Genomic DNA, 23,916 nt, shown 5'->3' with positions numbered 1-23,916 from the left:
TCGACGTACGTGCTCTCCAGCTGGTATTTTATCAGGATTGATGACAATAGCGTGATTGTCACTTTGCAATTCGTGCATGTGTGCTTTGAATAATTTCAATAATTCAATGTGCTCATTCAACAGGGCGTCCAGTTCGCCGACGATGTGCCTGGCATTAGGCGAATTGAGGCTATTGTAGCTGCAACGTGCATCCACATGATTGATGTCCTCACCGCCGCGCCCATGAAGTAGATTTGTAAAAATGTATGTGGTTCGTTTGGCATTGGCAGCAATGAGCCTACTTTGTGGTATACTTGGCCTTTGATTTTGAACGTAGAATGGAATTGTTGACCATTTGCCGCAGTATTGTGAACTATTTCTGTTGCTCCGGACGAAGTCATTTGGAAGCATGAATTGAATGTGCGAATGGACTTCAGGAACAGGTTTGAATCTGGAACCGTGCCGATGAGCAAGCCATTCAATGGTTTTGGAGGTATCTCAATTTCTGGTAGTTGCACTTTTCCTGATGCGCAACACATCCCGGCTGACTCATGTTTGAATTTGAGCGCATGACAATGGGGACATTCTTTGTCCATAGCGCACCAATCAGCACTTTCGGATGAGAGGAATATTCAATATCTGGCTCGTACTCGAATGCGAGACGAAGGAACGAAGCGGATGTAAATGTTCAATGTACTTGTTGGCGTTGTCGGTCATTTGCTCTGCGTGTGTTAACTACGAACCAGCGCGCTTGGCTCCGTTCCAATTGTCGTTGTTGATTTCGTTCAGCTCGTGCCTCTTGTGATTGAGATGCACGCAATTGCGACATGCTTACACGCACGTTTTTGTTATCTTGTTGGATTTGTTCGTCTGTTATTTCTGCTCTACTATTTCGCATGTTTGTTGCTTTATTCGTTCGACGGCCCAAATGGCCCCCCTTGCGTCTTGCTGGCATTGTGCACTGTAATACACGCACATAAAAATAGATAAATTAAAATAAATCGTACAAAATTTTGCACGCACTGCGTTGTGATATGCCGAATGAAATGTCAAAATGACGCGACGCTTCTCTTGAATTCTTCTCGGACGTAGCGCCATCTGTCATTCAACAACATAAATAATTTCGTTCTGTTTGAAATACGAACGACGGTTAAATTTGTTCATACAAAAATAATAAAATCGCGATTAAAAAATGGGAGGGTGGGGGTAGGAGAATGAAAATTTGGGGTTATAGGTATTTTTTTATACTAAATAATAAAAAAAATACAAAAAAAAAATTGTCAAAAAAATAAAAGAAAAATTTTCTGGATAGAGATACCCTAATCACCAAGCGGTATGAAATATACTTGTTGACCTATTCTCATACCTAACAAATATACATAAAAAAATTCATAAAAATCGGTCGAGCCATTTCGGAGGAGTTCGACCACAAACATCGTGACACGAGATTTTTATATATATAGAGATAATCATGTATTATGTACCACTCCTGAAGCTCTGTCCTCTCCGAGTCGAAGACTCTGATACGTGTTTCATATTATTATAACCCACTACATCGTTATATAAAAAGGCACAATAATAATTTTACAATTTTTTTAAATTATTAATTTAATTGAATAAAATTTAAATTCCAAATGTACAATTATAATTCTTTTAACATCATAATTTTTTTTAATCCTAAATTTGATTGGGAAACCTTTAAAGTTGAATAAACTAGAAATCCTTGACATCAATAGGTATAAATTTTTGCCTAATTCTAAATTGTTAAATTTAATGATCAATTCAATGTTGTGTCCTCCCGTTATTGTATCATATATTAATAATCATCAGGATTGTCTTATGGATTTAGCGTAACATCATAGATTGTGTAATTGATAATTTACTTTTGACTCATAATTTTGTTATAATAATTATTACTGCTCCTATTTACTGGACTGTCCATCAAGTAGTAATAATGTATAATTATATTGTAAATTTTATGTTTCATGTTATTAAATATTGATTAATGTAAATTATTTGTTTTGTGAAAATTATTTAAAAGAAATATTATCATCATCAACCAGGATCAATCCACTGCTGGATGAAGAGTACCGCAACCTGATTCTACTACTATCGGTTTGACGAATTTGTGATATTATACCTATTTCTGTCTTCCTTATCATCATCGACCTGAACCCATCTACTGCTGGATAAAGATCATTCTTATCATCGTCTATATATACTTTACAATTATGTTAAAATCCAACACCATGTCATTATGACGAAAAGCTGTCTGCAAGACCTAGCGAGACACACTGGCGAGAGCCAGCTAGCTCAGCTAGTAATAATAATTATTGTAGATTACTTATTACATTATTGAAAAAAAGCATTGATTTATTGTCACTGCACTACTATCTACCAATAATAACAATGTTAGAGTCTGTCTTCTGTAAGCTGGTATGCGATTCCCCCCCCGCTTCAGCATTCAGCACTGCATTTCCTTTCGTTCCCTCCCATTGAAAACTTGCAATAGTGGAATGCGATAGCACAATGCTCTCCGTTTACGAACGACGTGACATGAACGCCAGCATATAGAATACAGACTCTAGATATGAGTGTAGAATCCAATGTTCCACCCACAAAATGTTTATAAATAAAAATTTGTTTAAGTTAATCAAAGCGGGTTGCTAACCTACCTATCTTAATATTATAAATAAGGATAAAAAATATAAAAAACGTTTGTATGGAATATCAATACCTACCTATTGGTTGCGCTTTTTGCAATGGATTGTAATTTGAAGATGCTTGTGGTCCAGGCACTAACGTTTGATGTTGAGAGGGCTGGCGTGTTGGAGCTGGTTAGGTGTTCACGCACTCACGCACTGGTAAACGAATAGTTTGGAATGTCACTCTCACGGTTTCACTTGTATTTTGGGATAAATAATGATGATGACAAGTTCAGGGTGGATGATAGACGCAACGTTCACTCAAACCGTACCAGATTTAGCACAACGAAGGTCGAACAGACGCGTTTTAAATTAAATTAAAGCGACGTAGGATTTTTTGATAAATTTTAGTTTTAGTGTGACTATAGATCTCAGCACACTATCATATTCCATCAAAACATGAAAATCTGTAATTTTGGTCTAAGGCCGATTTTGGAATGTCACTCTTCAATTATTTCCAAAGCGCCATTAAATAAATGCATTTTATAATCGGTTGCATATCTTGTATTTTCCCAAATCTAATCATTTAAATGGTTTTATAGTAAATGGTGCTAACCTACGGTAAATCTCGCAGCTGCATAATTGCCAAAATGTTGATTTTGTAAAAAAATGTATATAGGTACCTAATAAACAGTAAAGTTGATGAATTCACTTAAAAATTGAAAAAAATTAAATATATTTTATATAAATATTTTGTTTATAAATTTAAGTTTTAAAGTATTTAATTATTAATTAATAGATAATATCTATCATATTATCACAAAAATGAATGTTTAATTTTTCCCCTGGCTATTGTTTTGTCACTGTTCTGTTTTGTCCTATATAAAGCCTATATATCTATCCGCTATAATAATATCGTGGAGCCATTTAGCGATGAATATGCACACGTCATGCAACTTCTTCTCGTAGGCTGGGTCATTCAGTGGTGCACCCAGGGGTGGGGGGGCAAGGGGCCCTGGCACCCCCCAAACATCAGAATGATTTTAAACATGGAAATTGAAAGCCAATAACCTATGCCTTGGGTTTAGACAAATAAAAACACGGCAAAAAAATGATTTGTAATTCTTTAGCACCCTTTTTAGAAAAATTTCATAGATTTTAATTTCTAACACAAAAATTTTGAAACACTAATGTCGGGTTTTTTTAGAAACCCAATCCCTAATGAAACTGTCAAAAAATTCTCGGTGTCCGCCCGAATTCCGGAGTGGTGTAGATCATGGCTGGGGAGGGCTGACAGGGCTTTAGCCTGGGGGCCCATAAACACACATCATAAATTAGCTTTAATAGTAAAAAAAGGCGCTATTATACTTCATGGCCATGAACATTTTAAATTATATAATTGTGCAATATATTTTCTGATTATTATGTGTTGATACACGACAGCTCTATTATTAAAGTAAATGTATTAAAAATCACCAATAATTCAATGTATAAGTAATTTGAAATAAAACACAATTTGAAAAACGTTAATGTAGTGTTTCACCCTACCTTTAATCTTAGCAGTAGGTAGAGGGCCCGCCAAATATCCTAGCCTGAGGGCCTGTTTCAGGGTATGGGGGCCATGGTGTAGGTACACCGAGTGCAATAGACAAAAGACCGATAACCGAGAAATTAGGCTGTGTTGTGTTGAGTAGGTTTGTTTATAAGTTAAATGCAATAATAGTTTTTTTTGTCCATTTTCAATTAATATTTTGAAACCTCAATATTAAAAAACCAAAAATCGACGATAAACATTCAGAGAAAAGAACGACTACACCCACTGCAGTTAGTGGTGGCGTAAATCAAAAGAACATTTTTTTTCAGTGCAATTCTGCATAAATATTGTAGCTCTCTAGACCAAGCGGGTAGCACAGCCGATATTATTTGAGTAATGTTTTAGCATACTAGGCGCATATGTCCAGCATGGTCGCTGTTAGTCACTTCCAATCCGCCAGTCGCTGATGACACGCTCAACGGTGGCACTATGCCTCCAATTTTAATAAAAACTAGGAGAAACTGTACATATATACTGCCGTGCATTGTGAAAATATGTAAAAATAATATATGAAGAAGAAAAAGAGCCTATGGGACTAATTTAAATTCTCCTCCTTGGCCCCTTCTCCAAATATTAAATCCTGAGTGCGCCACTGGGGTCATTATTATGATGGTTGCTTTGTCAACTATACTTACAGCAAGCCTATTACATTTTCTCTCTCTTGGGGACCCTCTGATTATTTCTTGTTTCATGTTAAATATATGGCACAGTAATGTGGTAGATTTATAAGAAAATTATGTAGAAATAGTGGCATTTATACAAATCTACATAGTTTTGGCAGAATCAATTATTCAAATCATTGTTTTCTAAAATTTAATTAATAGTATTTACCAATGTCAAGTAGGTGCTAGAATGGTCAATTCTTATTAATTGAACTAATGTTTACATGGTAGAACTCCATTTATAATGGTTTTGAAACAAATATATTTTTGTTAATTATTCTGTTTCGGGCTACAAGCCCATCTTCGAAATGGTTGACTATAACTAGTATTATGGTCCGTTCTGAAGTAGAGTTTATAACCCAGATCAGCACCTGTCAACGTAAATGACTCCAAGTAGAATAATCAACAAAAATAACTTTATTTCAAAACCTTGGTCAATTCGTGTTCCAGGTTTGCAGTTCTAAAACCAGTGGTAGGATCAAATTCACATGGTGTTTCTACAATTTTATTGTTGCTTTTTTCAAATCTCAACGAGATGATACGGGTTGAACAACTGGATACAACGTAGACTACTATTGTCGTGTTTTGGGGAACTATTGACGGTGACACAATTGCCGTAAAAAGTGGCTTTTAGATACATGCAGACTCATGGTTCTTTTTTGTCATGAATAAATGAAAAAAATAAATCAGTCTAAAAACGGTATTCCAGTAGTTCGAACACCCAGCTGTGGTCTTAAAAATTTTCTTGTTGGTATGTGATCTTTGGATTGAGGCTTTGGGAAAAAGGATTTTCATTTTAATCGGAAAGGACCACGAGCGAGTTAACTCATGTGTGAATTGTCAGGCCATGAGTGAATTAACTCATTAACTTGTCATGAATCTGTTTATTAATACTTATCATTTTAGTATAAAAATTTTCACAAAAAACATGTTGAATTAGTAAGTTTTCACACATTTATGTCAGTTTATGCGTATGTCCATGATGATGTATGATGATGATGATGCGTATGTCATATTTTTTTTAACTGATTTCATTCCAAAGCTGTAAAAAGGACAATTTCCAAGAATTTGTTGTGAGTCTCATCTCTTGCCTCATACTTACACAATCTCTTCTTTTTCGGGACCAGACTCCTTTAAAAACTGGCTCTCTAACACAGGCCGTCCAGTTATTTACACATGACTGTTATTAGTGCAATTTCATTTGTGTAAATTTGCGTTAAATTTTTGTTGATTTTGGCTATAAGATAGAACCATCCACCATCGTATGGCCACTCCTGCAAACGCCACCAATAAAATAATATTATGGTGACTATATTTTAAGCATGTATGTATTATTAATAATTGAAAATTCAGTCGATTTTTTTTAAATTTTTATTGCATAATATTTTTATCAGTTATCGAATACAGGACATTCCACACCTTAAAAGCTCTTTTTATATAAAAATACAATTACTACATGATGTGTAGCGTTAAGGACATAAATAACAAGCAAATAAAATTTTCAATAAATTGGTAATAATATCTCGGCTTAACAAAAATATTTTATGTAATAGGCATTGTATATTTTGTGCTGTACTTTTATCATATTATATTATAATTTATTTGAAAAATGAGTCAACAAAAAAAAAATCAGCAGGATTATTTTATTTTGTTAATAATATGTTTATGTTTAATAAAACATTATAATATTTTATTAAGATGTATTTAATATAAAGGGAAAGGTTAATCATATATACTTGGCTAAACTCAAAAATTCACATTTGTGTAATAAACACAAATTAGCACCATATTCCAGAAAATAAAACATAAAAAAGGTTCCTCTACGGTCAACAGAACACCTACCACCATTGTGGGGGTTATCAAGTCAACATTTTCATTCTAATTTTCTCCTTTGCTGCTCTTATAAGATTTTCAATTAAATTTTAAATTCTCGATAAAGGTTTTCGTATCGGGCGACACAAATTCTTTATACCGTGAAAAATAAAACCGAGCAAATTCATCAGGAGATCAAATTTTCTCATTCAATCTCACACAATCAATCAATTTAGAAAGTCTATGAGTCGACAGAATAATTCAAATATCGGGAGAAATAATTGATAGGATACTGTCGACCATATCTTACTACGAAATGGATAATGTAAACCGTATCGGAGAGATAATACAGGTCACATTCCATATCATTATTATTTTCACGTCTGCTTAATGTCACGTGCCGCGGAGAGCTTCGGCACTTGAAGGTTGTCAGACGTTGCAAGAAAAAATACACGTAACGACGAGTGTTCCACTCCTCATCGTACCCGTATAATTTAACATGGTGTTATTATAAAAAAGCGATGCTGTTTTCTTAATAATTAATCTCAAAAAACCCCAAAGGTAACAAAAAAAGACCTTCTCGACTTTACACGTTCAGTATTTTTAATGTACACGGTACCTTCCACTCGCGGAAGTCTCTTCTCGTAAACGATAATAACTATACTTAAAAACTAATATAACTCTAAGTACAAATTCGTGGGGCGATATATATAAATATCTTTCTTATTTCAGTATTTGTCACGTATCAGTGCATGCGAAATCGGACCGAACAAACGGACGGTCCCAGGATTCCGTAAAAGGCTCCGTCATCATCGGAAATGTAAATGCGTACATAACGAACAATAGATTGAAGATGACCAGATCAACGAAATACATAATAAGGAACTATCTCAATGGAAATGTTACGGATCACTAAGTCTAAAACTTTGACTGTCTAAATCGAACTACAAATTATACAAAAAAAAGGTATTAATATATAAAAAAAATCACCAATTCTGAAGTATGTATCAATTGAATGAAGAACTTACTACAGATTACCAATGAATCTACATATGGCACATAAATATGTTTTTATTATAATTGTTCCTTCTTGTCATTTATTTCGTAACGAATCGATTCATTATCGTCGAAAAATATGCTAGAATTGATGGAAGTTAGACGGGCGGAGGGCCGTTTCTGTACATGAGCATGGGCTCAAGGCTACGAGCGATGTTGTTGGTCATGGCACACAGGTCTTCGCGGTGTCCGGGCGTGAGAGCCGCCGCGCCCAGCAAAAGTAATAGCAGGGCTTGGAAGGGCAGCGATGCTCGAACCACTCGGCCTAGGAATCGGCAACTGCGCCGCAGCACTCCCGTGTCAACGTCATCTTCTCTGTAAACGGAAACCACAAAATGAGTAAGATCATAGATAAACAATTCAATAAATCACGAATAAAAAGAAAATGAGTTAGAATACAGTTAATTCGAAATTTGCTTTGGGTAGGTATAATTAAGGATTTTTTTAGAAATTGGTAAGCCTGAAATTGCAGTATATAAAGTAATTGATAGTCATTTATTTCTGTTTATAATAACTCAGATACTGAGGATTGAACAAATATAAATGTACCGCTGACCAAGTTAACTAAATCGAGTTTAATGTTAAATATGCAATTGCTGATAATTCTATCAAACTGTTTAGTTACTTAACTGTCTCATTCTTAAATTACACAAAAAAATATTGATATTTCGTTATGTTAATTAATGTTTTTAGTATTTGAAAGAGGACAAGTCAAACCAAAACATTCAAACCATATACGGTTGATCCAAAATGTCAATTTTAAACACTATATAAAATGTTGGGAATAAAATGAGAATATTTTTTCATACACTGCAGTTAAGAGTGAATCCTTTTCTCATGTGTAAATAAATGTACAATGTGAAAACCATATAGGCACTCTGTATTTGTACATCATCGTATATTGTTATTGGGTCACCATGTGTGTTTGCTTCTGTCTTTTCTTGACATTTCAGACGTAGAAAGAGAAAGAGAAGATTCAGTGTAGAAAGAGAAGGAAATACACACGGTGACAGCCCAAAAACTGAATACGATTACAAATAATGGTGAAAACCTTCAGCAATATTTGTACTTTGTTTATTAAATTTTATATTATAATCAGGAGAGTTAGAATTTTTGTCAAGTGACATTTGGAGAATTTTCTATTATAACATATATTAAGAATTCTCATTAATTCAACCATAAAAACACCTACAAATCCAACAAAATTGTGCTGTAAATCGCCCGTCCACCTTCAATGGCACAAATAATATCTGTCAATCGAAAAAATATAATAATTGCATGCAAATTAAATTGAAGCACAAAATATCTCCAATCACTAATTAAAATACAAAATAAAAATGTGTATTTACGTTTGTTCATCGGATTGCGACTGGCGGTCCCCTGACAGGCTGCCCGACCCACCGTGTTCCAGTAGCTATGAAAAATCAAATTATAAATATGGTGCGATAGGCTATGACTTCTAATTGCTCAATAAATTACACATATTGCCACAAATCGACAATACGGCTACATAATTCTACAACAAACAAATCATAAAGTGAATACAAATAATTACTATGACAATAATAAGCAAAGGTCTTCTGAGATTTCCGCGAAGAAACTTTTGTGAATCAAACATAAAATAATGCCTTACCCTTTTTAAAATCAGGACCGACCATTACATCTTTTGTCAATGAACTTCAGAATAATACAGAATGAATGCTTCTCTAAGAATATATAACAATTATGAAAAAACTATGCCAAGTAATTCGCGGTGTGCATCGTTGAAAGTTGAATATCAGGATGAAAGATTGTGTTTATAATAAAAATGTTAAGCATTTAGTTTCATGTGTGTCACATGTCTAAATAAAATTTAAATATATTTTCTGCTACATCTATCTACTAATGAAATTTTTTTAAGAGATGATTTTTTGCACACTTACTGGCTAAAAGAAGTTATTAAAATGGCAAATAATATTGGAATTTTCAAAATATCATATCGGAACCTATTCCTGTTTATATATGAGATAATAAATTTCTACATGTCAGGAAAATGATTTTGATGCAAAAGAAAAAACATAGGTGGTCCAAATTTTACATAATATTATGTATGCTGATATCCTGAAGTATAATAAAAATGTTACCTCTTTAAAAATAGAATCCTGAACCCAAATTATTTAAAAAATAAATTATTTGAGAGACTTACTTTAAAACAATAATAATTTGAAAGACTAATCGAAAGTACTTTTAAAATATTTTAGAATTTCATTAATATTAGCGTTTGGCAACAATTAATATAATTTTTCCGTAATATATTATTCTATACTACTCATAAGTTCGAAGACAAAAGTATAAACAGTAAGTACGTAATTACATACTTATAAAATTGTCGCTCAAAACATCAAAGCAAATTTTTGATCAAAAAGCGTCCGTTGGATAGATTTGTTTGAAAGCAACAAAAAATTGTAACAAAATCAACACTAGTCTATGAGTGAAAGAGTAAAGCGGCTCACATTTCTGGAGAGGGCGGAGAGGGTGGTGTCGTCGTCCAGTGGCAGATGCGAAGAGGACCTTCCGAGGACCGCGCCCAGCTTGAGAACGTAGACCCCGGTGAGGCGGCGCAGCGATTGCAGCCGCAGTCGGAGTTCAGTCAGCCTGCACACCAGGCTGCGCGTTAATAATTATGTGCACATGATGAATGATGAATGGGCCCCAATGAAATGCATGCGCACGCCAACATACAATACAATATATCAGTGGCGAAGGGTGGAGGTAGGCTGTTAAGATTCGCTATAAATAGTGCACACTAAACTTTGTTAGTCATATGTATTTGTTTTTATTGAACTAAGACTACAATTTACAGATGGTGTTAGTTAGTTTTTAAAAATCAATTAAACCCTGCCTAAACGAAACCATAATAGTTTTGGTCTAATTTGGGCGATACGACAAAATTGTGCACACTTTTTCATTCATAGTTATTTGTTTTCGTTGGATTAAAAATACATATTACACATATTTTTGGTTAATTTTTTTATTTCATTAAGCCCTGCCTAAACCAAACTATAATAAATAAAAAATATTATTCTATCTATAAAATATTCAAAGTTATGTATGATTTAATTGCATAATTTTAGATATTTTATAGATAGACATGTATTTTTTGACTATTATATATTATGGCTTGGTTTCTTAGGGTTTAATTGAATTTTAAAAACTTACCAACACTTTCTGTAAATTGTAGTCTTATTTCAATGAAAACAAATATGTATGTCTGAAAAAGTTTAATGTGCACTATTTATGGCGGATCTTAACAGCCTACCTCCACCCTTCGCCACTGCAATATATACAATAGATCGGTGGTCTCCAATTTCTTTTTCTCAATATATGTATAAACAATAAACAAATACCGTTCCTTTACATTTGAGATATGAAAGCAACATGCAATGTATAATCAAGCACAATATGCAATAATAATGTATTAAATTTAAGATCTTGATAATGTATAAAAAAGTTGTTTTATGCATAATATTACCTAGGCGGAAAAGTTATCATGCGTATATTTATAATATATCATTATCATCAAAATCATATAGGATAAAAATTGAATTGCCTAATAAATATAAATTGTGAAAGCTTCTTATGTATTACAGTAGAACCTGAATTATCCTAAACTGATCGCAAATGAAGGTAGTCTGGATAATGACAATTTCGGATAATCGAATTAATACTTTCGAAATAAATTGTTTTTGATACCATTGTTTTAAAATGTCACCAATGATTCGTATCTTTTTCTGCTGATGAAACTGATTTTCCGAATAATTAAGGTTCAGGTAATCGAAGTTCTACTGTATATATAAAATATAAACTTTGGTAAATCAGTATAGTATACAGTGGCACCATGAGCGCGGTAAAAGCAGCTTGCAGTTGTAGTAGTGGTATTGTTCGCTAGCATTGAAACATTCATTGTAGTAAGCAATTCCGAACAACTATGCATCGTCTATGGTGCCACTATAGATCGATTAACCTATACTGAGAATGGATCTAAATTTTGCATTCTTCAGCCTGTCAGACATCAATTTTCTTCAAGCTTTTTTGGGGTTTCAATGATTATCATTTAATGTAACATTCGCATAGCCTAATTTGGAGACCACTATTATCACAGACAACATACAATGAATATGAAAAGCTGATGATTGTAATAAACGATGATGAAGAAAATGATACAGGATGCACGATAAGAACTCACTTTTTACAAATGGTAGTAGATCCCTCGGGAGCGTCTTCCGACCGCAGCAGCTGATCGGCGGCTTCCTGCAGACTCACCACTCGAGGCTCGCAGTGCTCCAGTTCTCCACGGAGATTGGTGAACTTGTTGAACTTTGCCAAAATCACAGACCTCTCGGCGGTCAAATCCACGGGTTCGGACGACCTGATGGTGTTTTCTGTTGTCTCCAGCCACCTGCACAGCTCGTCAATAGTTTCGTGGAAGTCTGTATTGCTCATGAGCGCCGTTTGCAGTTTGGTTTGCCACTTGGCGGCGTTTTTGCAAACCACGTCCCACCGAGCGTTGTCTTTTTCGAGGCGCGCTCTCAGCTGGTCGGCGCGTTCTATATTCTCCGTGTGGTCGGCCAAATGCGCTCCGACGATATTCAGGGAGACGATTATGGTCTTGTGGCTGTCGAGGTCCAACAGGAATTCCCGGTGGTCTTGGATTATGTCTTCCAGCTGCTCGATGTTAGTCGGCAGAGCGTTCTGATTGGATTGTGTGATCTCGGCTAATTGAAGCCATTTCTCCAAGCGCCACAGATCGTTGTCGAGTTGGTTCCAGTTGCGCTGAGAGCAAAGCGGACACGTCAACCGACCGGCCTCGCTGAAAATTTAATTTCAATTATTACAAGTCCTGTCAAAGCAGAATATTTCAGTATCATAGATTATTAACCAAACTGCAACCATACAAGATATCAGTGAGTCAACCACCACAAAAAGTCATAAACAATGATGAAATAAAGACGTCATGATGAATGATTCCTTACCAAGATTATAAATAGGTGTCAATGTAATTTTTTAATACAACCACATTTCAGTTTAGAGCCAGAAAGTAACACAAACCATGTACCTATCTAAATATAATTTGTAAAGCAAGAAATGTTGTATCACAAAGTGCAGACAATGTTTTGAATTAAGTTTGACTTTATTGTTATTGTAAAATTAAAAATCAGAAGGAAAAAAAAATAGCTTTAAACTTACTGTTCGCAGCTAAAGCAGTAAGCGTCAATGTAGACAGACCTGGTTGGAAAAAGATGAAGCACACCATCAAAACCCATGCAATTTGTTAATAATGTTCAAGAGATAAGTTTGAATTTTACAATATTAAATTGCGTATTATTACTGAATACAATCACCATACAGTTCAAACATATTAGAGATCAAAGCATTCTACGAAATATTACTATGGCAGAAAGAAAGACAATACTTTAAAACCACTGGCACTTGAAAAAAACATGTCATTCAATAATATTTTTAAGATAAATTGGTTTATCATTGAAAAGCATAAAAACTTCAAACAAGTTAGTATTACAAGAGGTTTAGATAAATTTACCTTAGACTTCTGATGTGTTGTTCTCTCTTACGGGCGAGAAGGTGCAGTTTTTCATACTGCTCCAACAATGAATTGACTTGCGCCTCCTTGGCTTCGTCTTCGTTGCAATCGCACTCCGTCATGAGGATAACGCTGAGATGTTTAATCAGCTCCGTGCTCGATTGGCAATTGGCTATCAGCTTCGAAATTGAGCTACCGATGTTAGTGATCTCCGGACTGGCTTGCTGGGGTTCAGGCATGGCGACGATCGCTTCGAGAGCGTTAAGATTTTGAATGCACTCCTGCACGGCCGTCGTCAATTCGAACATGTAAGCGTCTTTCGATGTGATCGATGTCATTCTCGCGAGCGGTGACAAAGTGTCAACTTGCACCGCCGAGTCTTGTTGGAATTTAAGAGTATCCACTTGAACGCTCTCGTCGACTTCCTGCTGCGCTCCGTTCGCCTGCTGTTGGATATCCAGTTTCAGTTGAGCTATTCGCAATTGAATGTCTTTCCAGAGTAGCTGGTATTCGTCAATCATTTCTTGGATATCCTTCTGTTCTTCTTTTGTGCTTCGTTGCATTAGGACTAAACCTAATTCATCGGCAGTCTGAAGAAGTTCACTGTAGGATTGCAGCTCATTTTCAACATTCTGAAATTATAATACATCGATCAGCATAACGTAAAGGATTGATATTATGTGTTTTTTGAAATTTTGAAATAGTCATACATATCATTCAACTTCAGTTTGTTAACTAAATATAATTTGTTGCTTATAAAAGTATTTATTAAAAGGCTGATGAATTGTCGCGTTCACATTATTTTAAAATAAAATTACTAGGTATATACTATTATACTAGATCTGTCAAGATCTACGAATAAAAAAAAGAAGGAAGGAGCATATGTACAAATCACGGCAATCAGAAAGGCCGGCAAATATGGCCGACATTGCGTGATACACAAACATAAAATACACAAAATTATAAACACGGACGAAGTTTATACACACAGACCACGTGATATTTGTTTACGCAAAATCGTCGCTTTCCAAGATGGCGAATTTGGTTTCCACTTTTTATACTGCAATGAATCAGTATGTTCCTTCCTTTCTTTTTTCATTCGTAGGTCAAGATTGACCAGTGCATATACTTTGGCTTTAAGAATTAATTCAATGAATAATCTCGATAATATGCTTTATCCGTTTTATTGGTACTTTTTGACCCCCATCGTCACACTTTATCAGATACTATTTAACCCCCTTGCCTAAATTATGTGAATTATTTCAACCCGCCCGCCAATGATGAGTATATATTTTGTTTGTCTTGTAACGCCATATTTATTACAACCCCCTCCCTCCGGCATAAATTATCACATTATATATGAGACCCCTTCCCTCCCTCAGGGTGTGACGTCATATAAAGACAACCCCGCTTAACTTTATGAAAAATATAAATGATAACATAAACAATATAGATATTTACCTCTAGTTGTTGTTTTTGATGTTTGATGTTATTCTTGTGACGAGGTAAATGCTGAGCCTGCGTGAGGTGGACATCCACTTGCGTCAATCCTACAACGGCTTTACCGTGCGCGTCAACAAACTTTCTATGCATAACAGTGTCTTGGCGCAAAGAACTGAGCAGTCGTAAGGCGCTAGGTACTAAATTGTGCCATCTCAGTATCGTATTTCGAACTTGTGATAAGATCGCTTGAAGGTTCTCAGGTTCCAATCCACTAGTTTTAGCTATCTTTGAATAGCTTTGTTCTAAAATTTGCAACGCTGGTTCTCTGGATTTGACATCATCGATTAATTTCTCTAATCTTGATATTGTCTCCTGTACTTTATCATTGGGAATTGATTCAATGGATTTTTCAACATCTTGTAAAACAGCTTCCTGACGCTTCAACCACTTCTCTTCGTCTTTACTGGTTTTAATTAGCTCTTGTATTAAGGTCCATAGTGATTTTAACCTCCGTTTACGGTCAGCTGATTGTTCACAAACCGATTTCCATCTCCTTTCCACATTGTCTGTGGATGATTTAAGATTATGTGTATCAAAGTTAGCATTCCACGTGTCAACATCGTTAAGTACAAGTTCACAAAGGTTCAAAACATCACCGATTTCATTGCTTTCTTTTTCAATGGTTCTTTCCAACACATCGTGCTCTTTCAATTTCTTATCGAACTCTTGTTTAGTAAAGTTTTCTATATGTATTGGTTCTGAGAGTTGTGATTCTGTGAGCGACAGCCATTCTCTAATTTTCAAAAGTCTGATTTCTAATTGTAAAATAGTCTGGAGTAAGTCTCTGATTTTTTTAGTTCGAGTATTTCCACCTAATCGCAGACGGTTCCATTTTTCATTAACCGCTTCAACTTTGTCTTTCAACTGTTTTCGTTGCTCTTTTTCTTCATTTCCACAGGAATCTATCAAATCTTGACCGGTGTTCGTGATCCATCTCAGTTCATGTTCTTTCAGAATCATTTCGGATTTAAGATCTGTCTCTAGTTTATGTAAAAGATCGTCAGGTTTGAGTCCTCTAGTTACGCCGAGTTTGCTATCTTTATCGAGGCGAGTTTCAAGATCAGAAATCCACGTTAACAATCTGGAATGACGAGAGTCGAAGAGTAAGTTGAGTTCTAGTTTTTCCTCAATTTGGTGTATTAACACTGACAATTGATGGTCCAAGTCTGCTTGCTGTTGTTTCAGTATCCAAATCCTTTGACTGATGCTCTTATTGTCTTGAGGACTGACGCAGTCCTTGAGTTGTTCTTGAAGGACAGTCAAATTATCCAAGTCTTTGAGGAGATTTGACATTGTTTTCCTACAGTTTCTAAGTTTGTCTAAAAGATTTTTGGTTTCCATTCTGGATACCGGGAAGTCTTCTACCGAATGAGGTATTGAATTTTGAGTGTCAACAATTACAGACTGTACAGTCGTGATTTGAGATTCGTATTCTGAAATAAGTACAATAATTCTGTTGACGTAATCTCTCCACGTTTCAAGTCCAGCTTGCAGATTTTCAATCCTTTTTACGATACCTGTATATTCTAATCGGATAGATGCACCGAGAGCGTCATCGCAGAACGGCAAGAGATTATTTTGCTGTTCTAATAATTCCCTCGATTGATTTTGCCCCGATGGGACTTTGTCTATTAATGTTTCAATTCTATGTAAAATCTTGGGCACCCGTCTCACGTGAATATATCTAAGTTGCAACTTCTCTCTTTCTCTTTCCATGTCTTTCAGCCACTGCAACAGTTTTGACTGATCATTTCTATATCTATCCCATGCCGAAATTCTTTTGGTTATTTCTCCGTGTCTGTCGATGATCTGTGACAAAGTTTCATTATGAAGATTCGTCAACGTGCTAAACTGTTCCATCACCGGATCATCATTAGTTCCGGCGGCGTTTTTGCCTTGTTTTTTGGATTCTTCAGTTTTGGACACCAGGATCGATTTTTGAGTCGACAAAAGGTTTTGGTGAATTTCGCAAAGCTGCTTCTGCTCCTTGAGGTTGAGGTAGTCGTCGGGTATCGATCCGGAGAGGAAGGATTGCACATGATACAGGTACTCCTGCCAGAGTCGAAGAGCCGCAGCGCCATCTTGACTTCTCACCAATTGGGAAGATAGCCTGTGGTACTGTTGGAATGTTTCGCGGAACACCGTCTGCCAAAGCTCTAAAATCTCGACAATCGAAGTCTCGGATTTAGTCGAAGGTCTGACGTCGAACGAGTTATCTTTCACTTCGTGGATCTGCCCTTCGGACTTCCCGAGAGCCAAGAGGTGGTTTCTCAAAGCCACCAATTGTTCTTCAGTGTTCTTCCCGTTCGTTTCTTCGACGGAGGAGAGGCTCTGAAAGACAAAATTCATCGAATTAACAATTCAATCTCGGGAACATCGCCAAGGTCACGCGGGAGACTAATTATCCTACCTATACAATGGTAAGTTTCACTAATAGCCGCATGTCACGAAACATTTCGACGTAACAAAACAATTAACAAATTTTCAACACCGAAAGGGTGAATGCTTCAATTCGCCGGTGCACGAGTTTCATTTAATCACAGTCAGCCGAGAGAGACTGAAATCAATATTCAAGAAATACCGAATGGAGTAAATTCAATAATAAAAAAAACAGCTGTTAATTGCGTAAGAATAAAATAAACTATTGAACGAAATTCCATTTAAAACACATCGTTGTTTTACGTACCTAATGTCAATAATGTCAAATGAAAACAATTGAACACAATGAAAATTCTAATTTACATAAGTAGTCATTAGAAAAAAAATATTAATACATTGCCTGCATAAAAATAGAAAATAATATACCTAAGTACTTATATTGATTGTAAAAAACACTGTTACTCTTCACTCACCTACTTACGTTTGCAAAATTTAAATCTAATAAAATACGATGACACAATACCGTGTAATTTGTATCATGGCCGCTTTTCAATATCAGTAGGTATTTCGTCGTTTCCGGGGGCTATTGACAAAATTATTGGCGCAGATCTTAACGCGACAGCTTCTGACGTGTCAAAATTGAATTTAAATTGAACTAAATCATTTCGTATAATTTTCACATTATGGGAGGTAAACAATCCAAAAACCAAAATAAAGAAAACAGAACTTGAAATAAATTTGAATATGAATTTATGCAAAGCAGGCTACACTAAAAAAATAACAGATTTGAAAAGATATATATTATTCATTTTACGTAAACAAGGAATTATAAATATTTATACAGTTTGACAACAAAGTATTAATAGTTGATACTACCTAACCTACCTACATAGTATTTAAATAATTAATATATAAATAAAATCAAGGTAAGTAATATTGCTTTAAAAATGACAAAAAATATAATCATTATTGAATGTACCTAATTCATAAGTTATGTCACGTCAGTCATGAATTATATTATACTTCGCAATAATGTTTTTTTTTGTATCGTAATCAAGTATCTACCAATTTGCTGAGTATATAAAGAAAATGGCCATACAATTAGAAATAGTAAATTAGGTAACTTAGATGTTACGAAGAATTTCGACTGACGATAATCGAAATTAAATAATATAATATAATATACAAGTTATTCGCTTTCACATAGGTAGAACATGTGTTTATCGCATAAAATAAAGTAATGTCAAATCGATATATCGATACTACATAATGATTGCTTGTGTTAATAAAAAAATGCGTAAATTAATTTGAATAGGAAAAATATGCGTGTTGGTCTTACCTCTTGAACTTCGCTGAGGAAGTCGTGCGCCCTTCGCAGGTCAGCTCGCCGTTTCGCCCTGGTCTCCGCAGCGTCTGCGAGGGCGGCCAGAGATCCCCTGACGTCCTCGAGGCGTCGCCCCAGAGCATCCAATTCACCCCTCAAGGGCGCCGCCGCTTCGAGACCGACGTCGGCGGCGATCCGCGACACGAGGGCGCGCAATTCACTCAGACGCTCGCGATGGGCAGCCAGAGACTCCTCACATACCTGACAGGAATAAATATAAAACAATATGTAAGAATAGTAGATTTTGGGAATATTTTCTAGAAAATTATTATACGTTTACGCCATTAAAAAAAGGAATCTTAATATAATAGTATGACTATATTGTGGATCACAATAATTAACAAACACTAACTTTAAAGAAGTTTTTGAATTGAAAAATCTAAAATTAATAAGGAAAATAGAGTACACAATAATTCAGGGGCCACAAACGATAACGTATTTTCTTTTCTATGTGTATGAAAGAAATTGTCAATGGAATTCATTAGAATCGGTGATTTTGCAGTTAGGGATTGCTATTATACCGGTATTAATCGATACTGAAATTCCGGTTTTTTGTAAATCCAAAATACCGGTATTTCCGTTATTAAAAAAATACAAAAAACTGTATTTAAAATTATTAAATCATCCGACAAAAGTGAAATAATCACTGACACATTCATCATATATTTATTTTGTTGTTGACGAAAAAAACCTAGTCTTTGATTTTGGAAAAAGTTTTCTTGAATTCGGTTTCTGGGAGGAGAAATTTATTTATGATTTTTTTAAGGAATACCGGTTTTTAATATGAAATACCGGCATTGGTGTATTCATTCGGTATAGCAATCCCTATCTACAGTTTGAAAATTCTCATGTTTTACGCTAAAACGTAAGCTTTAATTAATATATGAATGAAGTAGGAAATCATTCCATACAGTACAAAAATGAATTTACGAATTTTCCAAGAAGCCTACTTTCCATATCTGATACGAATGTACTGCCTTTTTCGTTAGTGGGTCATAAAAATGAATGACTTGTTCAATTTAGTAGAAGAATTTGTTCAAGGATATGAGTACGTTGTTCATACAAAAAAATCGATTCATTCGTAACAAAGAAAGTGTTGCACATTTTTTTTCTTTGCAGTAGCCTTCATTTAGGACATTTAGGTGATAAACACATTGTTTATAGATTTTTTAATCAGGTCATAATATAAGAATAAATGTATTATCAATCTTAAGCTATGATTAACATATAAATGTCACGCAAAAAATATTAATTATTTTCTAACAACCAATGCCGTCAATACATACTGATTAAAAGTTATTCCTTATATATTTAGTTATTTATTTATACATTACAATTGAATTCAAAAATCATTGGATGAGAATACAATCAGGCGAGTATTTAATTAAATAACCAACACAATCAATCAAATTACTAATACATTTAGATTAAGGCCCGTTTCAGATGGGACACCGGTGTCGCGCTCGATATAAATAGGAGGCCTTCGTATTCGAATAAAGGGGCATTTGTATTATGTTTATGAACGCCCAGAGCTAATGAGTCACCGCATAATTTCACGTTATAAATTAGAACATAAAACTGGCTGCGGTAATAAAAACAAGTGTATTGGCGGCTTGAGAATGTAGCGGCCGACGAAAAAGTGTACCGGACACGCGTTGACTCATTAGCTCTGGGGCGTTCATAAACATAATACAATGGCCCACTTATTCGAATACAATGGCCTCCTATAGTATATCGAGCGCGACACCGGTGTCCCGTCTGAAACGGGCCTAAGTCTAATTGGGTAAGTTGAACACAAAAGGTATTATATAACCTCCATTATTTTTAATTTAGATAATTATTGAAATAACTCAGTACCTATAACTCTATTAATATAATAAAACTTATTATGTGTGTAGCGCAACGTGGCATAGAAAGGTAGGTACATGTTGGGCATAACGTGGAAAGATCACAAAAAGACGAAGTATAAGGAAGCTGAAAAAAGTACACGATGTGATGGAGGTCGCTAAGCAGATATAATTGGAATGGGCTGGACAAATGCTGTCATATAGTGGTACCCAAGGGACACTAAAAAACCACAGGGACGACCTAAAACTCGCTGAAAAGACGAACACATGAAATTCGGTGAGACCCAGAAGAGTGTAGTGAGTTAAGGGAGGCTTTCATCCAGCAGTGGATCGACCCCGGCTGAAGATTCTGATACTACGAATGTAATTAATTATTTATCTGCATATCTTAATGTGTACGTGATGGTCGATTATCAATTTTGCTTTCAAACAACTGAATCTGTACATAAAAAAATATCTAGATGACATTAATAATAATGGCAAATTAATTTACTTCTTGGGAATTGGGAATAACGCAGAAGGACTACAAAATAAACCAATGGATAATGAGACAGACAAGAGTACGTCGCTCGACGAATGGACAACCGCTGGACAAATACAGTAGTACTCCACGAGCGTTAACCCTTTATAGATGGCCTGATTTTTTTAATAATGTGGGCTAAACCTTTGGCATCCATGACCCCAGATCGTGAACCCGTTGGATCGATGAACTCAACAAGTTTAAGGGGTGTACGTTGTAGCGAAGGACTAGGGATCGAGAAGAGTGGAAGGAGCTAAGGGAGACCTTCATCCATCAGTGGATTGACCTTAGCTGATGATGATAAAAGTGATTGTGAAGTTTCAGATGAATCGTAATTTTCATTACGTTAATTTGACTCACTTAATATACAGCGTTAGTTACAATTTATCAATTTTTCTAAGTTTAACACTATCATAAAACAAACAGAAAAATGAGTAAATGACTTGTATAAAAACTAGGGCAACTAAGCCACTTATCTACGAGAATGAATTAGGGCAGGATAGACAGCTGACGTGTTTACACCGTAATTATTAGGGTACTATAAACGAGCGAACGACAACATTGTTGTTGATAAATCATTCATGAGGCTTGGGCGACCTTCATGAGTAAAAATAGCGTTATAGAATATTCGGTAATAGCGATCGATTAAAATATCGTTAAAACATAGTACTAGCAATAAAGAAAACAGCTAGTTAAAGCGATTTATATGCGTGTGTGCGTTGCCTTTAATTGCATTATTGTATTTATATAAGGGGCTACACATACTTTTACACGCAACGTTTGGCCTGGACTATAAATCCAAAAAACAAAGTGATGTCAAAGTGAATTCGGAAAATGCGAAAAGAAAATTTTTGTAAAAATTTTATACAAATATTTTTTCTGTTCTTTAGTCGACTGGAAGGGTTAGTTTTTTGTTATACAATTTAATAAGTAACAACCAAAAATGCTTTATTTTTCAAAATATGTGAACGGTGTGCAACAAGTAGGTATAGAATTTGATGACCGAAGAATCATCTTTGTTCCGAGTGGATGACTCCAATATGCACTTATTATGCATGATGATGAGCATTTTAGTTAACAAACTCGCATCCTAATGCAAAAAAATATGCTTAGCCGGATGACCTGGGAACGCAAAAATAAGTGTGTTATCTTCTGGGTGTGGTTATAAGGTACGATTCTCATAAATACATGTTATTTTCAATATGTACGTATGTAACATAATACTTATACAAGTTTAACATGTAAACGCAACGCGTAGGTATTCAATATTATTGATATGTGAGGATATTCATGAGGCTTTGTATCAAAATGTCGTCAAAGTCTTGGTATATAGCGACTTTTAATTTGTTCTGTGCCTAAAACGAATTATCTGGTAACTTAGGTATAGTGATTTCTCGATTTTTGTCTACTCTCGAGATTTCGAGATTTTTAAAAGCAATGTCTACAGAACAGAAAATTATAATGTTTTTAAAATTCCGCCAAACGAGCAATGCACAGATCAGTCGACGTATTAAAAGAATTGAGTTAAATAATATTATACCATTTAATAAAATTAAAAAAAAATTAACGATTGAAGCCATTTTCAGACAGTTTTTAAACTTTTAAGTTAATAATATATATTATATCAATTGCCCTTAGTAAGTATATAAATATATAATGCCAAATAAATATGAAAAAAATGTCAATTTAGTGTAGATATAATATTGCTCATTTAATTCAAATAATGACGTTACGTACATATTCTGCACAGCGCAAATGTATTGGGTTATTTTTTCGCAAGCGTTTAAAAAAATCAATTATATAGAATTTATTCAGGTGAACGTTTTATGCGGGTATTGACATCACATCAGGCGAATGCGAGGGCGCGTCGCTATAATTGCTGGCATTTTAATATACCATTAATTTTATTTATAAAAAAGATCATTTACCTACTACGTCCTACACAAATTCAATTTTTTGGACACTAAAAATTCCAACTAAAATAATGTAGAGCGTTATGCAGAAAGTCACCAAATTTCAAAATGAGTTCAGAATGATTTATTTTATAAAAAAAAACAAATTGCTTTTTTTATGTATTTTTTTTCAACTAATGCCAAATTAGGCCCGTTTCAGACGGGACACCGATCGCGCTCGATTTAATATAGGAGGCCTTTGTATTCGAACAAAGGGCCCTTTGTATTATGTTATGAACGCCCCAGAGCTATTGAGTCAATGCATAATTTCGCGTTATAAATTAGAACATAAAACTGGCTGCGGTAACAAAAACAAGTGTATCGGCGGCTTGAGAATGTAACGGCCGACGGAAAAGTGTCCGGACACGCGTTGTCTCATTAACTCTGGGGCGTTCATAAAGAGAATACAAAATGCCTCTTTATTCGAATACAAAGGCCGCCTGTAATTATATCGAGCGCGACACCGGTGACCCGTCTGAAACAGGCCTTATAATCTAATTACACACTTAGATATATCGCATACATAAAAACATCAACGTACCTATATTATTAAAAAATAAACAAAATAGACAATAATAAATCAGATATTTCGAGATTTTGCTATGTGGGATGGTTCTTTTTTTAATATTGCCATTCGCTATTCCTATAATAACTACCTATAAAGTATCAATATTCACAAAATAACACTTTTTTGCATGTATAGTGGTGTTTACCGATGACGTAAGTTTTTTTTAACGGCTATACAATTTTGTTTTATTGAAGGTCCTTTACACTATTGAAGATTTTCTAGCTAGATAACTCGCTAAGAGGCTTATTTACAAAATTAAAGTAGGTACTTAACAATTTCAAAAAATAAAAGTTCAAGGATAGATTACCGGTTTCAATGAAGAAGGGAAAAGGTTGAATGAAAATAAACACAAGATTGCTAAGATAAGGCGTTTGTATGAAATTATATAGGCTATGTACATATTATGTCTGGCTAACGTGAACGTCATGAACGCATAC

The 23,916-nt window shown here is 34.9% G+C and overlaps 1 protein-coding gene across 4 annotated transcripts in view; it reads right to left on the bottom strand.

Moving 5' to 3' along the window:
* Positions 1–6,720: 6,720 nt before the first annotated feature.
* Positions 6,721–23,916, bottom strand: part of LOC147078565 (uncharacterized) — a 354,146-nt gene continuing 336,950 nt past the window's right edge. For all 4 annotated transcript variants that reach the window (XM_085960512.1, XM_085960509.1, XM_085960510.1 and 1 more), the window contains 8 exons: positions 18,548–18,793; positions 14,788–17,160; positions 13,327–13,958; positions 12,975–13,013; positions 11,974–12,597; positions 10,241–10,394; positions 9,098–9,162; positions 6,721–8,063 (listed from right to left, as the gene is read on the bottom strand). In XM_085960512.1, coding sequence (XP_085816638.1) covers positions 7,847–8,063; positions 9,098–9,162; positions 10,241–10,394; positions 11,974–12,597; positions 12,975–13,013; positions 13,327–13,958; positions 14,788–17,160; positions 18,548–18,793 — 4,350 coding nt within the window. In that variant the 3' untranslated portion in view covers positions 6,721–7,846. The remainder of the gene's footprint in view (positions 8,064–9,097; positions 9,163–10,240; positions 10,395–11,973; positions 12,598–12,974; positions 13,014–13,326; positions 13,959–14,787; positions 17,161–18,547; positions 18,794–23,916) is intronic.

The sequence above is a fragment of the Rhyacophila brunnea genome, unplaced genomic scaffold, assembly GCF_057557595.1.
Source record: "Rhyacophila brunnea isolate RB1 unplaced genomic scaffold, BYU_Rbru_1.0 scaffold_11, whole genome shotgun sequence".
NCBI classification, from domain to species: Eukaryota; Metazoa; Arthropoda; class Insecta; order Trichoptera; family Rhyacophilidae; genus Rhyacophila; species Rhyacophila brunnea.
This window is presented reverse-complemented; position numbering and strand designations above follow the sequence as displayed.